This window comes from Ranitomeya variabilis, chromosome 2 (assembly GCF_051348905.1).
Source record: "Ranitomeya variabilis isolate aRanVar5 chromosome 2, aRanVar5.hap1, whole genome shotgun sequence".
Lineage (NCBI taxonomy): Eukaryota > Metazoa > Chordata > Amphibia > Anura > Dendrobatidae > Ranitomeya > Ranitomeya variabilis.
This window is the reverse complement of record NC_135233.1, coordinates 829,574,246-829,596,376: the sequence shown is the minus strand read 5'-3', so window position 1 is coordinate 829,596,376 and position 22,131 is coordinate 829,574,246. Positions and strand designations below refer to the sequence as shown.

Here is a 22,131-nt window from a genome sequence, read left to right as displayed (position 1 = left end):
GCAACATACATAGACATGATTAAGAATAGTGGCCTCCAGAAAAGTCTCTGTATGAAGAAACTTCCAGTAATTTATTATCTTGAACATGAGTACTCTCCATATGAGTATGCATCATTTAAACACATAGCAGGAATCCTATTTTCTACATTACACCCTGTTTTCATGAGGAATTCAATCTGCAATTACGTGAAATAAGATCACCAACAATCCATTACCAGGTCAATTGAAAATCTAATTGCACACTGCATCTGAATAATGTGAGTGCCGTCTGTCCTTGAGTCCACCTTTTCCATTATTGTGTCTGGTGTGCTTCTTCTTATGGCAAATTGTTGAATATTTATTTTTAAAAATCATCCAAATTTGCAAATATTGATAGCCAGTAAAATTCACTTAAAATCTTAACAGGAAATACAAATCGAAATCATCATGAAGTCTTTCCATATTAATGAACATTTTTCATTGTGTTTATACAACTCTCTTATTTTAACTATGTATCCCATAATATATTATTTTATTCTCAATTTTTACATATTTTCTACCTAGATCAGAGCTCAACTGTCAAGTGATTTGCATTAATTTGGATAGAGAAATATACTGAACAAACAGTAAGGCTTGCAACTCCTGAACTGTTATAGACAAAAAAGTCAAGAGCAGTAGAAATCTAGAAACCAAACAGTAAGCTGCTACAGGATCATAAAGTACAATCTTCAGAAGGAGAAAACCCTAGAAATTTGTTTTGTTTTTTCTTTAAAGGGATATTCACATCCAAATCATTAAGTCTTAACCTGACTGACCACTGCTCTTCTGTTTCTTTGAATGCCGGAAGCTGTGAATGACCTATCTAATGTATATTTAAACTCTTTCACTTGGTATCTTTCTCTCTTCTTTGAAACATGCCAACATAAACATTTCTTGATCCACCCTGCTCTAATTACAGACCAGTCTCTAATCTTCCTTTCATATCTAACCACATGTAATGCTTAGTCATCTTTTACTTAATCCAATATCTTTCTAATAACTCCCTTTTTCACCCTTTGCAATCTGGTCTCTGAAATCTACATTCTCCAAATTGCTCTTAATAGTGTTTAATGATCTGATAACAGTTAAATCAAATGACAACTAATCTATTTTAATCCCTTTGGATCTCTTCAGCTGTTGATGCTATAGATCACCATCTTTAGCTTAACATGCTCCATTATATTTACCTGAAAGAAGCACTCCCATCGACATTTTTAGCCTCTTAATATAGTGCAGCCATATAAATTCACTGTGTACTTACAATTGCTCATTTTGCCTTTCTACCCATCTAATTCTTCTCTTTTCTCTGCTCTATGTAGAAACAGGAAGACTCCTTTCCCTGCAATTATCATTCCTCTCTTCATCTCCTGATCTAGCTGCTCCCTTCCCCATGCCATTGACGTTTGTGAATTATGACACATACAAAGAAACTGACATCCTGTTTTTTCATAGAGCTTAGAAGGATTTAGCTAGTCTGTTTTAATCACATGATGTCATAGACCTAATGGAAAAAGATGATATAGCAGGGTAGAAAGGCAAAATGAGCAATTGTAAGTACACAGTGCTGTATAGCATGATGATTGCAATATATTAAGAGGATACAAATTTTTGATGGGAGGGCTTCATTAAGGATACTTTTTTTATACCTTGCTTTCAATATATTCTTCAATGCATCAAATGTATTTAATTTGTACTGAATTTATTTGATACAGACTGAATGCACATCTCAACCGTTAAGCATAATAGGACAAAAAAAAGAAAAAAATGATACTCAATTTGCCCCTCAATTGTCTTCTGGCACTGCATTTCTGAGGTCTAGTGATTAGTGATGAGTGAGTGTACTCGTTGCTTGGGTTTTCTAGAGCACGCTCAGGTGACCTCCAAGTATTTATGATTGCTCGGAGATTTAGTTTTCATTGCGGCAGCTGAATGATGTACAACTATTAGCCAGGCTGAGTACATGTGGGGGTTGCCTGGTTGCTAGGGAATCCCCACATGTAATCAAGCAGGCTAGTAGCTGTAAATCATTCAGCTGCGGCGATAAAAACTAAATCTCCGAGCAGTCATAAATACTCGGAGGACACCTGAAAACCTGAGCAACGAGTACACTCGCTCATCACTACTAGCGATCCTATTCAATCAGGTATTTTCTGGGCCATCTTCACAATCTTCAAGCTCCTGGCCATATTTGATGCCTTCTATGATGGCTAGACCCTGCAATATCATGATGTATGTTGCCAGCTGGGTTCCGAAAGACAAGGAATCTGTTTTTTTTGTAAAATGGGAAGCAAATTTGATACATTTTTAATAAATTTGCCCATCTGTAGCTTACAGCTATGCAACTCTATTCCCAGCAAACTATAATGCGTTGTGTGTAGGGATGAGCGTACCCATGGAAATTCGAGGTCTGTTACCCTACCTGAACTTTAGTCCAAAGATCAGTTCTGGAATCAAAACTTGACCCAAACTTTAACCTGAAAGTGAACCCCATTGAAAATAATGGTAACCCGAAGTCTCTCGCTCTCTGTTCCCCCAGAACTTTGAACATTAAAACGGAATTTCAGATGTCCATGTTCAAAGTTTACCGCTGGACAATAACTGTTCGGTATGAACCCCAAACTTTTTGGGTTTGCTCATCTCTAATTGTGTGTTCTGACACCTTCCTTTAGAGCCATCATTTATTTTTTTTATCAATTTGTACTACTGTAGCTCTTACTTCAGATCAGAGCAGTCAGGAACACATGTAAGCATCAATCAGCGTTGAGCATTCACCAGCTGTCTTCCCTTGCATCACCCATACTAGCTAGTAATCACTGCAGCCTGCCAAGATTGCCCAAGACCTGCCATTTTGGAAAACATAAACTCAGCCATTACAATTTTACCCCTGTCAGATTCCCTCAGATCCTCTGACCCTTCAATTTTTTATGCTTCCAACATGTCAACTTCAACAACTGCCTATTTACTGGCTTCCTTATATATTTCATCCCTTGACAGGTTCCCTTGTTATAAAAATAATAATTTTTTTAATGGTGTGCATGTGTGAATTCCCGTAGAATTATATATTCAAAATATAAATGGCAAAAAAACTGAATTACATACCCCAGTTTAATTCCTATACAGTGTACAAACAACCGTATATCCAGGGAAACATCTATTCACATTAATAGTGCTCAATCCAACCAGAAATCCATACATTTTCACATTTCATGCTATATGCATCATGAATATAAAATTAATGTACTCCAACTCATAAGTCCGCATACTGTAGAAAATACAATATACATGTCTCAAGTAATGACAGACTGCCTCCTGGGAAGAGAGCTTTTCTAGACTCTATGTGAAAGAGGCAGTATCAAGTTAGACTAGAATATTCAGCGTGTGCGCTGACAGCTGTAGGCTCTACAAACAACTTTGCTGGTGGTGCTAAACTTTCCTTAAAAATAGTCAGTTCATACCTAGACAGGCAGAAATAGAAAACTGCAGCTTTTGGAATTCCAGCTATGTCACTATTTTGTGGTTCAGGTTATATTGTTCTTTTCATTTTCCAAAATAAGAACCACTCACAATGCAAACTTTATTCTGATAACCATTAAAAACAAGACCAAAGCGGCAACCCTGCTCAAACATATGTGCATACAGAGCTTGATTAGAGGAATGCTGTTTGGATCTTGAGAAAATGAAGCACTAACATCTATGTAGTCACTGGTAATGGAAAGCATGCTGTGTTTATAGTAGTGTGCACAACGATTTGACATTTTCTTCTCAATTTTTCTAAATAATATTATTGTTCGCATGCACATAAGGTCATTTCTAGCTAGATTAAGATGTCCTATTCCATGAAATGCAATATTTTTTACTGGAAAATACTGGGTATTAAATATTTGTTTTATTATCTATTACTTCATTTATTGCTAATAACCATTGCAGATTGAGCAGTCAACAAAATTTACTATGACACATAGTAAAAAAAGCTCATGTGTAAAGTAACTAATGTATTTGATTTAAAGAATAATTGTTGTTTTCATTTTATATTTAATAAATCAATAATACATGTGAAATAAGCCACTTTGTAATATATTGCTCAAAAAAATAAAGAAAACACTAAAATAACCCATCCTAGATATCACTGAAAGAAATATTCCAGTTGCAAATCAATACTCATTATATAGTGGAATGCATTGAGAACAATAAAACATAAAAATGATCAATGTAAATAAAAATTAATATCCCATGGAAGTATGGATTGGGAATGATACTCAAAATTAAAGTGGAAAATCAAATCGCAGGCTGATCCAACTTCAGTGCAAATGCCTCAAGACAAGGAAATCATGCTCAGTAGTGTGTGTGGCCTCCCTACATCACCTGGGTATGCTCCTGATGAGGCGGAGGATGTTCTCCTGAGAAATCTCCTATGAGACCTGGATTAAAGCATCAACAAACTCCTGGACAGTCTGTGGTGTAATGTGGCATTGGTGGATGGAACGAGACATGATGTCGACGAGATATTCAGTGTCTCCCTCCGCCACACCACCTCCTCACCTCGCCCCTTGTCAGTCGGTGTTCCTCAAGGCTCTGTTCTAGGACCCCTACTCTTCTCCATCTACACCTTCGGTCTGGGACAGCTCATAGAATCCCACGGTATGCAGTACCATCTCTATGCTGATGACACGCAGATCTACCTATCCGGACCTGACCTCACCTCCTTACTTACCAAAATCCCGCACTGTCTGTCTGCTATTTCAGCCTTCTTTTCTGCTCGCTTTCTACAACTGAACATGGACAAAACAGAATTCATCATCTTTCCCCCATCTCACTCTACCCCTCCACCAGACCTATCCATCAATGTCAATGGCTGCTCACTTTCCCCAGTCCCACACGCCCGGTGCCTTGGGGTGATCCTCGACTCTGCCCTCTCTTTCAAGCCACATATCCAAGCCCTTGCCTCCTCCTGCCGCCTCAAACTCAAAAACATTTCCCGGATCCGCGCATTCCTTGACCGTGACACCACAAAAACACTAGTGCATGCCCTTATCATCTCCCGCCTCGACTACTGCAACCTCCTACTCTCTGGACTCCCCTCTAGCACTCTGGCACCACTCCAATCCATCATACACTCTGCTGCTCGACTAATCTACCTGTCTCCCCACTATTCCCCAGCCTCTCCCCTATGCCAAGCCCTTCACTGGCTTCCTATTGCCCAGAGACTCCAGTTCAAAACCCTCACAATGACCTACAAAGCCATCCACAACCTATCTCCTCCATACATCTGTGACATGATCTCCCGGTACCTACCAACACGCAACCTCCGATCCTCTCAAGACCTCCTTCTCTACTCCCCTCTCATCTCTTCTTCCCACAACCGCATCCAAGACTTCTCCCGTGCTTCCCCCATACTCTGGAACTCTCTACCCCAGCACATCAGACTCTCGCCTACCATAGAAACTTTCAAAAAGAACCTGAAGACTCACCTCTTCCGACAAGCCTACAGCCTGCAGTGATCCTGAACCTACTGAACCGCCGCACAACCAGCTCTGCCCTCTCCTAGTGTATCATCACCCATCCCCTGCAGATTGTGAGCCCTCGCGGGCAGGGTCCTCCCTCCTTATATACCCGTGTGCCTTGTTTTTTGCTCATGTTTAATGTATTTGTCTATATTTGACCCGTATTTCACATGTAAAGCGCCATGGAATAAATGGCGCTATAAAAATGAATAATAATAATAATAAAAATAATAATGTTCCAGATATGCTCAATTGGATTCAGGTCTAGGAAACAGGCAGGCCAGTCCATAGCATCAATGCTTTCATCATGCAGGAAGTGCTGACACACTTCAGCCATATGAGGCCTATCATTGTCATGCATCAGAAGAAACCCAGGGCCCACTGCACCAGAATATAATCTCACAAGGGGCCTGAGGATTTAATACTGTTACCTAATGGCAGTCAGGCTACCTCTAGTGAGCACATGGAGGGCTGTTTGACCCTCCAAAGAAATGCCACCCCAGACCAATGCTGACCTACCTCCAAATTGGTCATGCTGAAGGATGTTGCAGGCATAAGAACATTTTCCATGAGGTCTCCAGACTCTATCACATCTGCTTAGTGTGAACCTGCTCTCATCCGTGAAGAGCACAGGACACCAATGTTGAATCTGCCAATCTTGGTGTTCTCTGGCAAATGACAATCACACTGCACGGTGTTGGGCTGTGAGCACAACACCTAATTGTGGCCATCAGGCCCTCATACCACCCTCATGGACTTTGTTTCTGACAGTTTGAGCAGACACTTGGATGTTACTGTCCTGCTAGAGGTCATTGTGCAGGGCTCTGGAACTGCTCCTCCTGTTCCTCCTTGCATAAAGGAGGAGGTAGCGGTCTGGCTGCTGGGTTGTTGCCATCCTATAGCCCCCTCCATATCTCCTGGTATACTGACCTGTCTCCTGGCACTGTATCTGCTTCATTCTCTGGACACTGTGCTAACAGACAGAGCTACCCTTCTTCCCACAGCCTGCATTGATGTGCCATCCTGGATGAGCTGTACTACCTGAGCAACTTCTGTAGGCATCATGCTACTGTACCTCTATGGGTGAGTGCAATGACAAAATACAAAACTGACTAAAACAACAGCCAAAAACAGCCAAAAAGGATAAGAACAGATAAATGGTCTGTGGTCTCCACCTGCAGAATCACACCTTTATAGGGGTTGTCTTGCTAATTGCTTATCATTTCTACCTGTTGTCTGTTCGATTTGCACAACAGAAGGAAAAAAATATTCACAATCAGTGTTGCTTCATAACTGGACAGGTTGATTTCACAGAAGTGTAACTGATTTGGAGTTACATTGTGTTGTTTAAGTGTTCCCTTTATTTTTTGAGCAGTGTATATCTTAACAGAGATATATGCTTCTTTTACCTTCTAGATTGATCTATCACTCTGAATTTACTGGTAAAACCTGTAAAATTTGTGTTCAGTGAAGACAGGTTCTATTACTGAAATTAGGAGATGAAAGTTGGTGCTTTTAAAATTCTAAGGATGGGCAGGAACTAGAGTCAGACATTCTACTGCAAGGTCTCCTGAAATGACTGCTACTGTTCAGCGCAGAACTTTATGAACACCAACTGTCATCTATTTCAGTAATGGGTAAACCTGAAGCAACCGAAGACAGGCAGTACACATGAATTTTGAGAATGATCAGTCCAGGTGGAAAAAGGAGCAGATTTTCCTATTAAGATGTATGAGAAAGTTTCTTATATGCTCAAGAATTATTTATATAAAAAAGAAAAATTAAAGCAATGGTTGTTCTTTAAATGCTTTTTGTCAGCAGGTTTTTACTGTGCAATTTGAAAGCAGCATGAGGTAGGGATAGAGACCCTGAATCCAGCGATGTTTCAGTTTAATAGCTATGATAGAGTCCCAGTTTTCTCAGCTGCAGATCTAAAAGAGCTTGATTGTTGAGCTGTGATTAATCACATCCACACCACAGCATTCTGTGTACATTGTATAGTGATATAGATTATCAGTGCTAGGGGATTAGTTGGACTAGGAGGCACAAGGTCATTTGTCCTCTAGTGATAATCTCCTGCTGATAAAACACTGATTGTATTGAAACAGCAAAGCACAGACTAGTAAGTGACAGATCACTGTAATCATGTTTTGTGCTCATACAATATGGTGCTCACAGATTATATAAATGTGGTTACTTTAGGAAATTATAGCATACCACAGGATATGTCATACATATTCCATAGGTGGGATGTCCATCTATTAATAAAACAGAAGTCTCTTGAACCTATTTTGCCTGGGAAGTGAAGCTACATCTGACAAGAGTCTAGTTGGAGAGGTGACTAAATGGGTAGCGCAGGCGTGTACTCCGGAGGACAGAGAATGAACTTCAATCCAATATTGCGGCCAGCATGCAACCAGCGGGTAAGGAAAGGGTGAATCAAACACCCGAAAACCCCGCCCATATGACCCAAAACTGGTCCCGCCAAATTCAGGTGACAGGTTCCCTTTAAAGATCTCGTATGTTAAATTAACTATCTTAATGAGAGTAAATTTTTGCCCCATCATGTTGGACAACATTGAATGCCCATACTATATTTTGTATAAAGTATGTCCATACCAACCTTAGGTATGAGGCGCATTTACTCATTTTAAACTGTATCCAGATTTACCAACCTTGTGTCTGTACCAATGGTTTTCTCATGTCTTATTTTTTTTATATCTTCAGTAAATAAAATTTATATCTTTTAATGATACTTTGACCCTGTGTAAAGTCTCTTTTTGGAGTATTGATTTATTTTTTGCTTTATGGCCACATGTAGAGGATAGTTATTGTTGGTGTATCAATCCACAGTAGCCTACAGGAGTTAAGGAAAGAGTAAGGTTGATTTCTCTTTGATTCTGCTGCTAAGTTTGATCCATATCTATCAATATAAACATCAATACTTGAATATGTCACCAGAACCTGAGTACATCACTGGATCCACCATCAGTTTTGTACAAGCTGCACGGCGGATGCCAAAAACATCCGATGTATCCCTTTATTTGTAATGGGGGTCTATTTATTTTCCAAATGCTGGACACCTTACTCAAAACCAAACAGCCCTGATTATAGATACGCTTTATTAGTTTCGATAACTATCCTTGGGTTCTACATTTAAAATATAAGATGTCAGGGATTAATATTGCTATTTTTTCCACCGTATTGTACAAATAGTCAGCAAAACATGATTCATTCTGTTTGTGAGAAAAGGTAACAATTCTAGTGGAAGTGGTCATCCTACTTGCAGAACTTTTTCTACCAAAAAAATTAATGGGACCCCTCTGTTTCGGTTTGACCAAGCAATGCAGAGAATTCTAATTCCAGATATCAGTTCTCTTTTTTTTCTAAATTGAACAAATAGAAATAATATATAAGGACATGTAAATAGTGCCTTAGATGACACATTTAGCAAAAAAAGTGGCATAGCAATGAACCACGCAGAGAAGGACCTTGAGAAAGCATTCTGTGCACGGAGCAGCCATGGGCTACGGACACGCTGTATAATGTTCTTTTTGTGTACCTTTCAACAATGCAAATAAAATAAAATGCTGTTTTATCACAGTGTGTGGTGATTGTCAATCTACTTTTAGATATGTTACATTTGAACTCTCTTATATATTGTGCACCACACACGTAAATACCGCCTAATGGGTTTATCCTGTTTTAGGGGGTAGTGAGAACCTTTTTTTCTATAATATTCATATGATTACATACCAGGAGACCGCCTCTTAATTAGCTAAGCAGGTAAACCATGTAGAGATGTGAAATTTAATTTGATTTTAGAAAAATCTGCATTTGCCAAAATGTAGTTTTTCTTGTAAATCGCTTCCTTATGGATTCAGCAAAATGGTGGTGACTGACAGACATTTTTCTGAACCATAAAGGGCCATCAAAAGTTTATTTTTTTAAAAAAATATACTCACCTCACCTTCACTGCTCACCGCTCATCTTCACTACTGGTCGCCCCACTCTCCTCGCTCCATCTCATGATCTCCTGCCAATCGTGATGGGTTTTCATGACACCGTTGACCCATGCGAACTTGCTCACAGTCCTCCTGTGGCACCATGACATCTGAAAGTCAGGCACAGTGCATGAGTATCGAAGATTCAAACATGAATGCAGTGGATCAAAGGATGTGGCAAGGACCGGACAGATGGCTGTGAGTACTGGAGGGGCCAGAGAAGTGAGTGTAGTGAGTTTAACAATTTTTTGATATTTTTTGCAAATTATATTTACTGTGCTCTGGGGTCTGGGAAGACCCTACAGCGTAATACGTGACATTAAATTTGTAGAAACTAACTTCTCCGCAAATTGAATTTCCCAAGAAAAAATGGACAAATAGGAAAATTTGAACTCATCTCTAGTACCAAGTTGTTGCTGCATTTTTGACTTTGTATATTACACGATTAAGACACTAGAAGCAAATGATGTTCATTTTAATATGTAGTGGACTGAATATGTGCCTAGTTCCCAGAACTCCAAATAGGCCAATGTGTGTTCAATGATTTACAGAAGATGAAAGCAAATGCTGCAAATATTGATCCATTAACACAAATTGCATGATATATACTGTGCTAGCCAAATACACCTGCAATAATGGCCAGTTTATTATAATTATTACTTAATTCCGTTTCCATTGCTTTCCCTTTCCCTATATTTCAATACCTTGTGCTGTACTACTTGTTGAGAAGCTGAGATCTGACTTGGTCCTTCTTTCAGATTATCTGCTCTGTGACTGTAGCTCGTCTGCTTCCCGATCAGCTTTATAAATACTCTGTACAGCTCGAACATTCTACAGCATTCTACCAGTAAAAGCTTTGCATTCAGCCCGTTTACCCATTATATCAAGAAAGAAGCACTAACATAAGCACTCGTGATCACTTTGCATATTATTGGTCTGCTGTTCAAAAGGAACCGACTACTAAATGGGTATTCAAAACACATCAAGATAATTGCTTACTACTGCATTAAAGTCTATAATTCAGTTCCTATTGTGTATGTCCACCATTATAGACCATTTAGAAATTTATACATAGATGGCAAACTACTGTATAGAAACATTTCCGTATATTGGTGGATGCTTTGAGTTACTTATTTTGCTGGGTTTTTCAGGTAAAATGCTGTATTATATTTCAGAGTTACAGTCAAAGTTCTTCTAATTGTTAAAGGGAACAGTTCACAAATTTGTGGTTGAATACACCCCAATAAGTTTAGATGAGCTGGAGACAATTTATTTTCCCTATATAATACAGATTACTTTTCAGTTCCTTGCCTAAATAATACATTTTTTAAACACTCAAGAATAGGTAAAAACGTAGCCAAATGTGAGTAATGCTTGGACACCATATCTACCCTGCTCGTCCCTGCATCTGCCATTTCCAAGTACTGAGACACTTCTAGGACAAAATTAACCATTGCAGACTCGTCCTTCTCTTTACTTCCACTGCCACCTCTCACTGTTACAGACAGCAGGAATGAAAGAATCACTGAGGTCATTAACAATGGTGTGAGCAATGCCAAAGTGTCAATCCGCACAAGGACCGCTTTCTGCAATATCTTCTTCTGACGCCAGAAGCTGTCATATCCATTCTGAACTGGTGATAAGAGGGATGATAGAACTAGAAGTTCTGGATGGTGCAGGCTCTGTCCATCCATTTAGATTAGGGAACACCCTACAGTGCTGTCCAGTATGACAGAGTTGGTGTTTGTGTTGCCCAGCTTGACAGATTGAGTTCTCAGCTGGTCACAGCCAACTGATGAGCACCATGCCCTACTTAAGCTTCCTGTTTACTGCTGGAACCTGCCAGATTTAGTCTTGTACTTCTAGGATTCAGTCCTTTCTGTTTGTGCCTTGTTGAAACATTATTCCTTGTTTTGACCTCGGCTTGTGTTTCTATTCTTTCATATTCTAATTTGTACTTTTCCTGCCCTCTTTATGCTGCCCATCTCCCTAACTTACTCATGCCAGCCTGATCCACTGATCAAAGGCATATTCCGTGGCTCCATCCCAAGGTCCACAGTTTAAGCCCAGATCCTTGTACAGAGATTAAAGGGTGAAGCCCAGGGCAACCCCTGGGATGTGGTAAGTGAGGTGGCTTGTGGTAAACCCGCTCATGGTAGTCGTTATAGAGCTGCCAGGTAACCACTGACAGAATGTCCTTATAAAATAGACCTGTGCTTCAGATCTTCTCACTATCTCACTGTGAGACTGCAGTGAGTATTCTGGTCTCAAAGGAAGCTGCCTTATCACTCGAGAAAGGCAGAAGTGGAGATCAAAAGCAGGACACCAGATATGAGGCATATACAATACTTATTTGAAGTCAATTTCTAGATGGGTTGGAGGGTTGCTGTTAGCTGTATACTGACACTGAGGCAACAAGGAATGCTGATAGATGAAGCCTGAAGAAATGTAACTACCGGTATTGTTCTTCTTATTCTATAGGAGAGGAATTAAATCAGGATCTATGCAAAAGAGAGAAAATGCTCAAACACCACAATATTCAATATCCTTCATCATGATCAATGGAGGTCCCAGTAGTGAGATCTTTAGGGATCACCAACTTACAATCTTTGCCCCTTTTAATTTTTATGTAAACTGAAAATAATTTTTAATGGTGGAAATATACCTTATCCTTAATTTTATGTTTCCCAGCGTGTACACTGTTTGGTATAACCTATTTACAAAGTGGAATGGTAATATGGGGAGTCTCACACCACGCATCACTCATTTCTGCACTTCACCACCCAGTGTTCCTAGCATCCTCAGTTTAGGAATGGTGAAAAATTATATGGGATATTGTTGTAAAGAAATACCCTCTGAATCATTTACTTTTTACATGTATACTTCTTGCATCTGTTTAAAAACTGCATTTGGGGTGCAAATGCTCTTTATGGCATCTATCAGAGAAAGAAATATACATTTGTATGACGAAGTTGAACAATGAAAAATGATCAAACATTAGTGTTGCCTGGCAACCAAAGATAGTCTGCTAAACACCCTTCTGATTGACGCAGCCCACCAGTTTTAAAGATATAGCAGTAAAGATATTCTTGCTGTTAACTATATAATTCCAGTATTCTGACAGATGTGTTAACAAGATGAGCAGATATTCATAATGAAAAATGCATGTTCACTGAATCTCTGCCTCTATACCTCAGTTAGCCTCTATTTAGCATAAGCAGTGTCTCTGATACCTTCTTTCTTCATAGTGTTAGTTTCATGCATAATAACTTCAGATGTGCAGCTGGCATTTACGATGAGTAAGATCTCGTTCTTGTAAGCATGGATAGTATTAAAATGGCAGATGAAGCGTTACAATACATATGGTGAGGTCAAGGGGTAACTGTGTAGTCTCATAGATCGATACATTATTGAGTCATGCATGTGCTATGCAGTAGTCGGACGTATAGCGATGTGTTCCTACAAATGTACAGTACAGTAGATTCCTTTTGCTTATGCAGAGAACAGTGACAGTGAAATATGAAGACTTCTAAATTCCATACACACCACAGCTTATGAATTCAAAATGTGTGTAAATGCCAAGTTTCAAATCCATCATGTCTGGGTTTATTAAAGTATGTAAGGATTTATGCTAAAACCTGCAAGCTAGTGCTCAAAACGTTCCAGCATCAGATCTGCTGCAGGTGCCCAGATTTACCAAAGCCTTCATCCTGAGCAAGAAGCTACTGAAATCAGGTCAGCCAGTGCAACACACCTGAGACTTCACCATTGACCATTTCACTTCGAAGACATTCATATGAAATGAAACAGAGAAAAGCCTTCCGACCAGTTATATTATGGTTGAATAAACAGCAGAGCCTGAATTTTTCACTCTACAAAGCATATTATATATGTCCAAGAACTTAATACTCCTAGGAAAAACATTGGGATATACGTCTTGTGCTCAGTATGTTCTTCTTTAATTGTCATAGACCACTGTTGAGCGAAATGGACTGAAATCCCAAAAGATTACAATATAGCATAGAAAACTATAATAGTCATACTTGTGTATAGAGCTCACAGATTTATGGAATGGATTCATTACAGAGTTCATATTTAATGGCCCCTGTGACCACTATGCTCTCTAATAATGTTCTCCAACTTCTTGTGCTACTACAGATCTAGTCTATGCTTCTGGAAGATATTGTTTTACAACAGTTACAAATGAAAATTCTATAAATCATGCTTTAGGGCTCATGTAGAAGATGGTATTTTCAGTCATAGTGTGATCCGGTAGGTATTTTCAGTCGCAGTGTGATCGGGTAGGTATTTTCAGTCATAGTGTGATCCAGTAGGTATTTTCAGCCGTAGTGTGATCCGGTAGGTATTTTCAGTCATAGTGTGATCCAGTAGGTATTTTCAGTCATAGTGTGATCCAGTAGGTATTTTCAGTCGTAGTGTGATCCGGTAGGTATTTTCAGCCATAGTGTGATCCGGTAGGTATTTTCAGTCATAGTGTGATCGGGTAGGTATTTTCAGTCATAGTGTGATCCAGTAGGTATTTTCAGTCGTAGTGTGATTCGGTAGGTATTTTCAGTCATAGTGTATTCGGGTAGGTATTTTCGGTCGTAGTGTGATTCGGTAGGTATTTTTAGTCATAGTGTGATCGGGTAGGTATTTTCAGTCATAGTGTGATCCGGTAGGTATTTTCAGTCGTAGTGTGACCTGGTGAAACCTTGAATGGCACTCGGACCAATGTTATTCGAGGGGTCCGTGCACATGTCCAATTTTTTCCTCAGACCAAGAAAAAAATTGCAGCATGCACAATTTGCATCCCATATTCGGATCACACTCGGTTATGCACGTCAATGAGTCCGTGAAAAATATCAGACCAAACTCGGATGACATCTGAGTGCATTCCAATCTTCATGGACTGACAAAATTGTGACGATGGAGAAATTTTTTCTTCTATCTTCTCCTCTTCTGAGAAAATAGGATCAAGCTGTCTTCACACCACTCTCTGATCAAACTCTGACAAGAGTCGGATCAGAATATGATTAACATAATTGGCCCGATTCTGTCAAATGAGAGAAAATACGGTGGTGTGACCCTAGCCTTATACTCTAACTTGCACGCCAATCTACTTCACATCAACATTACAATAGACAAATCCTTTAATTGTAGAGGAATGAGAAAGGAATTTAGATAAAGTGACATTTTAACCTTAAAATCTAAGATATCCACCTTCAAACACACAAAGTAAAGTCGGAACTGAACTGATAAATTACTGTAGGGGGAATGAGAGAGCGAGTGAGTGGAAAAGAAGGAACATCTGAGAAGAAAAGCCCACACACACAGCTTCTCACACACACAGATTGTCTTTTGCATCTACAGGCTACACACGAATTGCTCAGTCTGGAGATGTATTCAGAGCTCGCACAGAGAACATCACACACTTCCTCCTGCTTCTTCATTACCAGATCAGATTGCAAGGTCGCCTTCAGCATAAACCATGTAAACAAGTGGTAATAATGAGTCCATCTATACCATCTATATTATATATTGTAATATACAACCTACACATCAACTTTTATGTATACACATTTGAATGAGTTACATTATTTACTCAGGAAGGACATCATGGACAAAAGACATAGTCATGTTCTGGATAGTCACACTGTACTCTAGACTTTCATTAATACAACTGAAAACTAAGGAATGTAGATTTGTGTTAATAAAAAGTGTTGTTCATGTAAAGAATAACATTAGTAATATAAAAAAAATCCTTGAAGACCAAGGTTGTGCACTAACAAGAGGCTGATGTTTAGACATGCTCTACAAATAAAGGTCAATGCAATACTCCATATAAGTATGTTGTACACACAACTATGAGATCCTGGGAGGGCATCACACCTCATATCCAGAAGTGATATATTACGACGATGTGTATGCACTTGAGTAGAAAACTCATATTTTCCCAATCTGTACATATGCCTTTTAGCAAGGCTGCCTACTAACAGAGGGGCTTGTGATGCTTAGTTTTCCAAAGAAACCTTTGATTATGAGCTCCCCTTTAGTATTATTACCATAAACTGGCAATTTAATAAATCCCTATGGCAATGCCATTTAAAGAATAATACAACTGAATAGCCAACACTTTTCCCATTGGTTTAGACACACTTATATAGGACTAGACCCCAGTCAGTTTAGTAACACCATTACACCTTTGTAACTTACTCCATGGCACAATGTATATAACAAAGTGTAAAAATTGCATAAAAATAGAAGCCTAATTAGTGTAAGGAGCCAAAATGTCAAAAAGTTAAACCTACTGACTAATGAAAAGCAAAGAAACATGGACATAAATGTAAGTAAGATAAGATATCCATATTGTTCTGTGTTTTGGAATATAGTCAATATTCTATTTCCACACAATACCATACAGCAGGTCATTAATGGTGGCAACTTGTTACAATAAATTATCTGGTGGAGATTGATTACTGAGTAAGACATCATAAGATCTGTGCAGTAAATCTCCCTATAAGGTGGATGCAGACACTGGCACTGTAAGTGATATATGACTACATCCCATTTTTCTCTAGGCTCCTAAGTATATTACTGTTTAGTGCACTGCCCTGGAGTTATCACATCCTTTATCACACTGTGTATAGATAGATCACCAAGAAACCCTTTTGTAAAAAAAAAAATCAACATTGCCATTGTGCAGATCCAGGTCTATTCCAAACATCTAAAAGTCTACTTCCATTTGAGGGCTATCACTTCAGCTATCCTATATAACCCCAAATATAAGCCATTACATTTTCCATTCATGTAAAGCAGCATTGCCAGCATCCACATTCACTTCAGTTTGAGCCAAAAGTCTGCTGCTTCTTACTTGTAACCCACTAATGTAGGACTTGAGGGTCACCACCCATCCTATCTGGTGTAACCACATCCTTCATCACACAGTGCAATGATCATCAATACACCATCTAATTATCCATCATTTGTGAGGTCTTCACATGTTCATGTGTATTGCATACAGCTAAAAAGTCTGCTCTGTAACCCACTAATATAGGACTTGATGGTCACCACTTTATCTATCTGGTGTAACCACATCCTTCATCACACAGTGCAATGATCATCAATACACCATCTAATTATCCATCATTTGTGAGGTCTTCACATGCTCATGTGTATTGCATACAGCTAAAAAGTCTGCTCTGTAACCCTCTAATATAGGACTTGATGGTCACCACTTTATCTATCTGGTGTAACCACATCCTTCATCACAATGCAATGATCATCAATACACCATCCAAGTATCCATCATTTGTAGAGCTGAGGGGCTAGCACCTTAGCACACCATTTATCACACAATGAATCTATTTCCATATTAACCTCTTCTAGAATTGCCAGAATCCAGGCTTATGTCTGTTCCTTGCAGCTAAAAGCTCTCCTCAATTCACTATGTCTAACTTAAGGGGCTTCCACCTCAGCCATCCAGTGGCCACACTGGTTGATCAGCAATACCAGAAGCCCCTGACATAACTAAGTACTAGGCATAAATCTTACCCTTAGCTGCAGTGAGGAATCCTATGCACACAAACAGCAGATACTTCAATGTCCCCAGCGCAGTCATGTCTCTGTAGTCTCCACACATCCACACGGATTCCTCAACGATATTTCACCGTTCTCCAGATTGATCACCAATACAATCAAATAGCCAGAAAATGGAGAAGTGATCCAGGTTATGACGCCACCTGAAGTTGCCTCTCATGTCATCATGAAGGTTCAGGCGAGGCTCTGCAGGGGAACAAGCAGCAGCTGCAGGAGACACCTTCCTGGTGAGGACCAAGCGATGGGAGAAGCTGGGGAGCACTGGTGCTGAACGGACAGCGACTCAGGCAGTGTGAATCCAGTCAGGTCTGATCCAGGAGGAGGATCGTGGCTGGAGAACAGAGATCGAGGCAGACACTACACTGTACAGAGCAGGCAGCAGAAGGAGCTGGACTCAACCATCACTGAGCACAAAGAGGGGAAAGAGACTGAAGCTGCACAGAGACCTCCCTAGCATCAGTCTCCTTCCATCTACAGGAGGAAAGCCCCACATGCTACACACAGAGATGAGGCAATGGCAGGCAGCTTGCTCCAGGTTCCTTCACATGACATCACTATGAGATGCTACATCTGCAAGAGTTAAACTTTCAGCCAACTTGCAGTCCATAAGCTGTGCTCAGTCCAGGCAGTGTGCGTCTTGGAAGAGCTGCAGCAGCAGCTGAGGACTAAGCTCCCTGTGTATGACTCCTCTCTCAGCAGCCAGAGCTGTTCCTAGGCATTCTGCTTGCTTTTCCTTGTCAGTGCTATAGGACTGTTGCAGTCATCTCAGCACAAGTCTGGGGCTCACATAATGAATCCTAATTAAAGTCATCACTTGTTCCATGGCCCTTTACACACAAAAAGATAGATCTTGAAGAATAGCCAGGGACATAAAGGACCTTGGGACCTTATTAAGTGTCCGGAGAGTTCATTTCCAGTTCTTGATCAGGACAAATTGACCCTTTTTTTTATGTAGAAGCGAAGAACTGATGTCTCCTTGAGACTGGATGGATTCTCACAGCAGTGTCATCAGTAATGACTGGTGTAGCTAAGAAGGATATCTCCTATTAAAAGCTTTCACATCATTCCACATTCACAGGCTGGGATTTATCTGTGACTTTTGCTGATGTCTTTGAACTCTTTCTGCCTTTGCTAACTTGTAGAATATTTAAAAACCGAGCTGCACGGTCCTGCAAAAATAGAAAAGTGTCAAGGGAGCAGCGTAACACAGAGCGGCAGGGAAAAGAAACCTCTGTCACATGTGCTTTACATTGTAGTCTATTGAATCTGTCTGCTGAGAAGCATTACACTGGTACGGCTATCATTACAGTTATTGTGCTTCATCTGCAGAATTAACATAATGCTGGGCTTCTCTATGCTGGCAGAATTATCAAGCTGCTGCGGATTTCCAGAATGCAGTCGTAGCTATTTCCGTGTGGGTGGGAAGGGGTTAAAGCATCAGTATCCACATCTATAAGAAGCTTTTGATCAGAGGAAATTCATATTAATTGTTCAAACAAGTTTCCAACTGATCCACTAGGCTTTGGGTGCAGAGGCGCAGAGAGATCATATGCTCTATTTGAATAGGATTAATAAAGAAAATGGGCACTGGAGGAAGCTGACTTTGCTGTACGGTTGTGAGTGCCACAGAGGTGATTGCAGTCTTTAATAATACAAAAAAAAAAGGGGGTGAAAGGGAAACTTGTGTGATGCTGCTGCCATCTAGTGCCCACAACTCTAGAAGTCAAGTTTCTGATGATTTTATTCTTTTTATAACTTCTCAGATAAGTATAAATACATGTTTTTTTAAAAAAAACAGAATTTCCCTTAAATCCTACTAGCTGCATAATCAGAAAAAAGGTTGATTGTTCTTTTCTGTCTGAGACCGCAGCAGATTAGATGGAAATGTAACATTTTTGCATTATCGGCTGTAAACTGAGTTTATTATGTATACAGTTACAAACACATTTTAAGGCAGCACGGTGGCTCAGTGGTTAGCATTGCAGCGCTGGGGTCCTGGGTTCAAATCCCACCAAGGACAACATCTGCAAGGAGTTTGTATGCTCTCCCCGTGTTTGCATGGGTTTCCTCCGGGTTCTCCGGTTTCCTCCCCCATTCCAAAGACATACTGATAGGGAATTTAGATTGTGAGCCCCATTGGGGACAGCAATAATGATGTATGTAATGAATGTGCTGTGGAATATGATGGCACTATATAACCAAAGCATAATAAATAAATAAAGGAGGCTCATTCTCACTATGGGTGCATAGCAGGAGCTGTTGGAGCTTACCATAATGTCTCAGGGATTTCATGTGCCTATATATGAAAGGTTGAACATACCATTGGTACAACCTGTGCAGCTGCGCAGGGGCCCAAGAGGTAAAAGGGGCAACTAACACCTCTAATACATATGGAATTGTGTATTATGATTTATGATGATCTTTAACTTTAGGCCCTTTAGAGATCATTTCATCTCCAACTTGCTTAATTGTTCATAATAACAGTAATTTTGACCAGAGGTGCCCAAACTCTTACATGTCACTGTATATATAGAAAAAGAAATTACAAATGTTTTACAAAAGCATAAAATTAAAGTTACATGACAAGGTCAATATTTCTACATCCACATTGTTCTGTGTATAGGGGGTTTATTCACATCTGGGTTATGTTGTCCGTTCTTAATGAAAACCTAGAGTTGTCACAGAACAGACACAGATGGTGCCCAATGGACCTACTCAAGTTTGCAAGGAAACATAGTGCTGCATGAAGGTCTCATTTTTCTATTAAAATACCATTCCAGAGGTTTTTTTCAGCCCTGGAGTGTTGCTACTAATGTAAGTTCCTTGCTCCCAATCTTATTCTAACCCTCTATCATCTTCATTTTTATTATTTTGCTCTGTTCCCGCGGTCCTATCTTGTGACCACAATTTCTGACTGACCGGTAGTCAGAGGTAACGGTCACAAGTGCTCAGTGTAAGTCTATGACACCCTCATTCTGGCTCTAATATACTTAGAAAGAATTGTGACCTCTGTATCACCCATCATCGCAGGTCACAAACTGCTGGAGACCGAGCAGAGCGGCACCGAGAAAAAAATGAAGACGGCTGCTGATAAGTGTAAAACTAGGAGCAGGGAAGCTCCCCAAATATTCAACAAAACGCCCACTATAAATGTAATACAAAAGTCATATACTAGGCAGACTTTGAAATAGCTGCACAATACTTGATCTGAATATCAAAAATTCAATTGAGTTACAGTTTTAAATTGATTACATGTAAATTAGAGTATATATGATTATATATGAGCTGTCACATAAATAACGAGGTTTCCTAATTACTAGTTCTCCAAAAATTATGTTAAAGACGTCTTAATAAAAACACTTAGCCTATGTTCACCTGCAGCATTTTTGCTTAGTTTTTTTTTCTTTCCGCAGCCAAAACCTGCTCTCTTAGAACAATAAACATGGAAGAGCGCAGCATGAGAAGCACCAGGTGGTTTAATTGGGATGTTTCAATGAAAGGTGGGGGGATTAGCCTCTCACCTGGAAGGGTTGTGCACCCTGCACATCTCCGGTAGCGGACCTCTCCATGCACTCCGGCTCTGTTGCTCCGGGACCACTCCTGTGCTGCACTTCCTGGTCTGGTCACGCGGGCCCAATATCCAGTCCCGTGATGCCACTACACAGGATGTGACGTCACTTCAGGTTCTGTTTTCTGGAGATGAACTCTATGGCCCCCAGCTGCTCCAGCCGCAATCCCTCAAGGGAATATCAACGTTTTTTGGAAAAAATATGTATGTGGTCAATTTAAGGCTACTTTCACACTAGCATTTTTGGCTGCACGTCGCAATGCGTAGTTTAGGAGAAAAAACGCATCCTGCAAAGTTGTCTGCACGATGCGTTTTTTCCCCATAGACTAACATTACTGACGCATTGCGACTAGTGTTGAGCATTCCGATGCTGCAAGTATCGGGTATCGGCCGATACTTGCTGTATCGGAATTCCGATACCGGGATTCCGATACTTTTGTGGTATCGGGTATCGGGTATCGCAACAACATTAATGTTAAAATGTGTAAAAGAGAGAATTAAAATAAAAAATATCGCTATACTCACCTCTCCGACGCAGCCGGGACTTCAGCGAGGGAACCGGCAGCGTTGTTTGTTTAAAATTCGCGCTATTACTTGGTTACGTGAATTCCCGGCTTGTGATTGGTCAGGTCGGCCACGTTGCCGGGACGCGGACCAATCACAGCAAGCCGTGACGAAATTACGTCACGGCTTGCTGTGATTGGTCCGCGTCCCGGCAATATGGCCGCCCTGACCAATCACAAGCCGTGACGTCACGGGAGGCTGGACACGCGCCCATTTGAAAATGAGCGCGTCCAGCCTCCCGGCTTGTGATTGGTTGACCGCGGCGCAACCAATCACAAGCCGTGACGTCACGGGAGGCTGGACACGCGCCCATTTTAAAATGAGCGCGTCCAGCTTCCCGGCTTGTGATTGGTTGACCGCGGCGCAACCAATCACAAGCCGTGACGTCACGGGAGGCTGGACACGCGCCCATTTTAAAATGAGCGCGTCCAGCCTCCCGGCTTGTGATTGGTTGACCGCGGCGCAACCAATCACAAGCCGTGACGTCACGGGAGGCTGGACACGCGCCCATTTTAAAATGAGCGCGTCCAGCCTCCCGGCTTGTGATTGGTTGACCGCGGCGCAACCAATCACAAGCCGTGACGTCACGGGAGGCTGGACACGCGCCCATTTTAAAATGAGCGCGTGTCCAGCCTCCCGTGACGTCACGGCTTGTGATTGGTCAGGGCGGCCATATTGCCGGGACGCGGACCAATCACAGCAAGCCGTGACGTAATTTCGTCACGGCTTGCTGTGATTGGTCCGCGTCCCGGCAACATGGCCGACCTGACCAATCACAAGCCGGGAATTCACGTAACCAAGTAATAGCGCGAATTTTAAACAAACAACGCTGCCGGTTCCCTCGCTGAAGTCCCGGCTGCGTCGGAGAGGTGAGTAT

General features: G+C 40.7%; 1 protein-coding gene across 2 annotated transcripts in view; it reads right to left on the bottom strand.

The window, feature by feature from the left end:
• CSMD1 (CUB and Sushi multiple domains 1) overlaps nucleotides 1–19,116 on the bottom strand; it is a 2,858,343-nt gene extending 2,839,227 nt beyond the window's left edge. For both annotated transcript variants that reach the window (XM_077290057.1, XM_077290056.1), the window contains exon 1: nucleotides 17,078–19,116. In XM_077290057.1, coding sequence (XP_077146172.1) covers nucleotides 17,078–17,165 — 88 coding nt within the window. In that variant the 5' untranslated portion in view covers nucleotides 17,166–19,116. The remainder of the gene's footprint in view (nucleotides 1–17,077) is intronic.
• Between the last annotated feature and the right edge of the window lie 3,015 nt (nucleotides 19,117–22,131).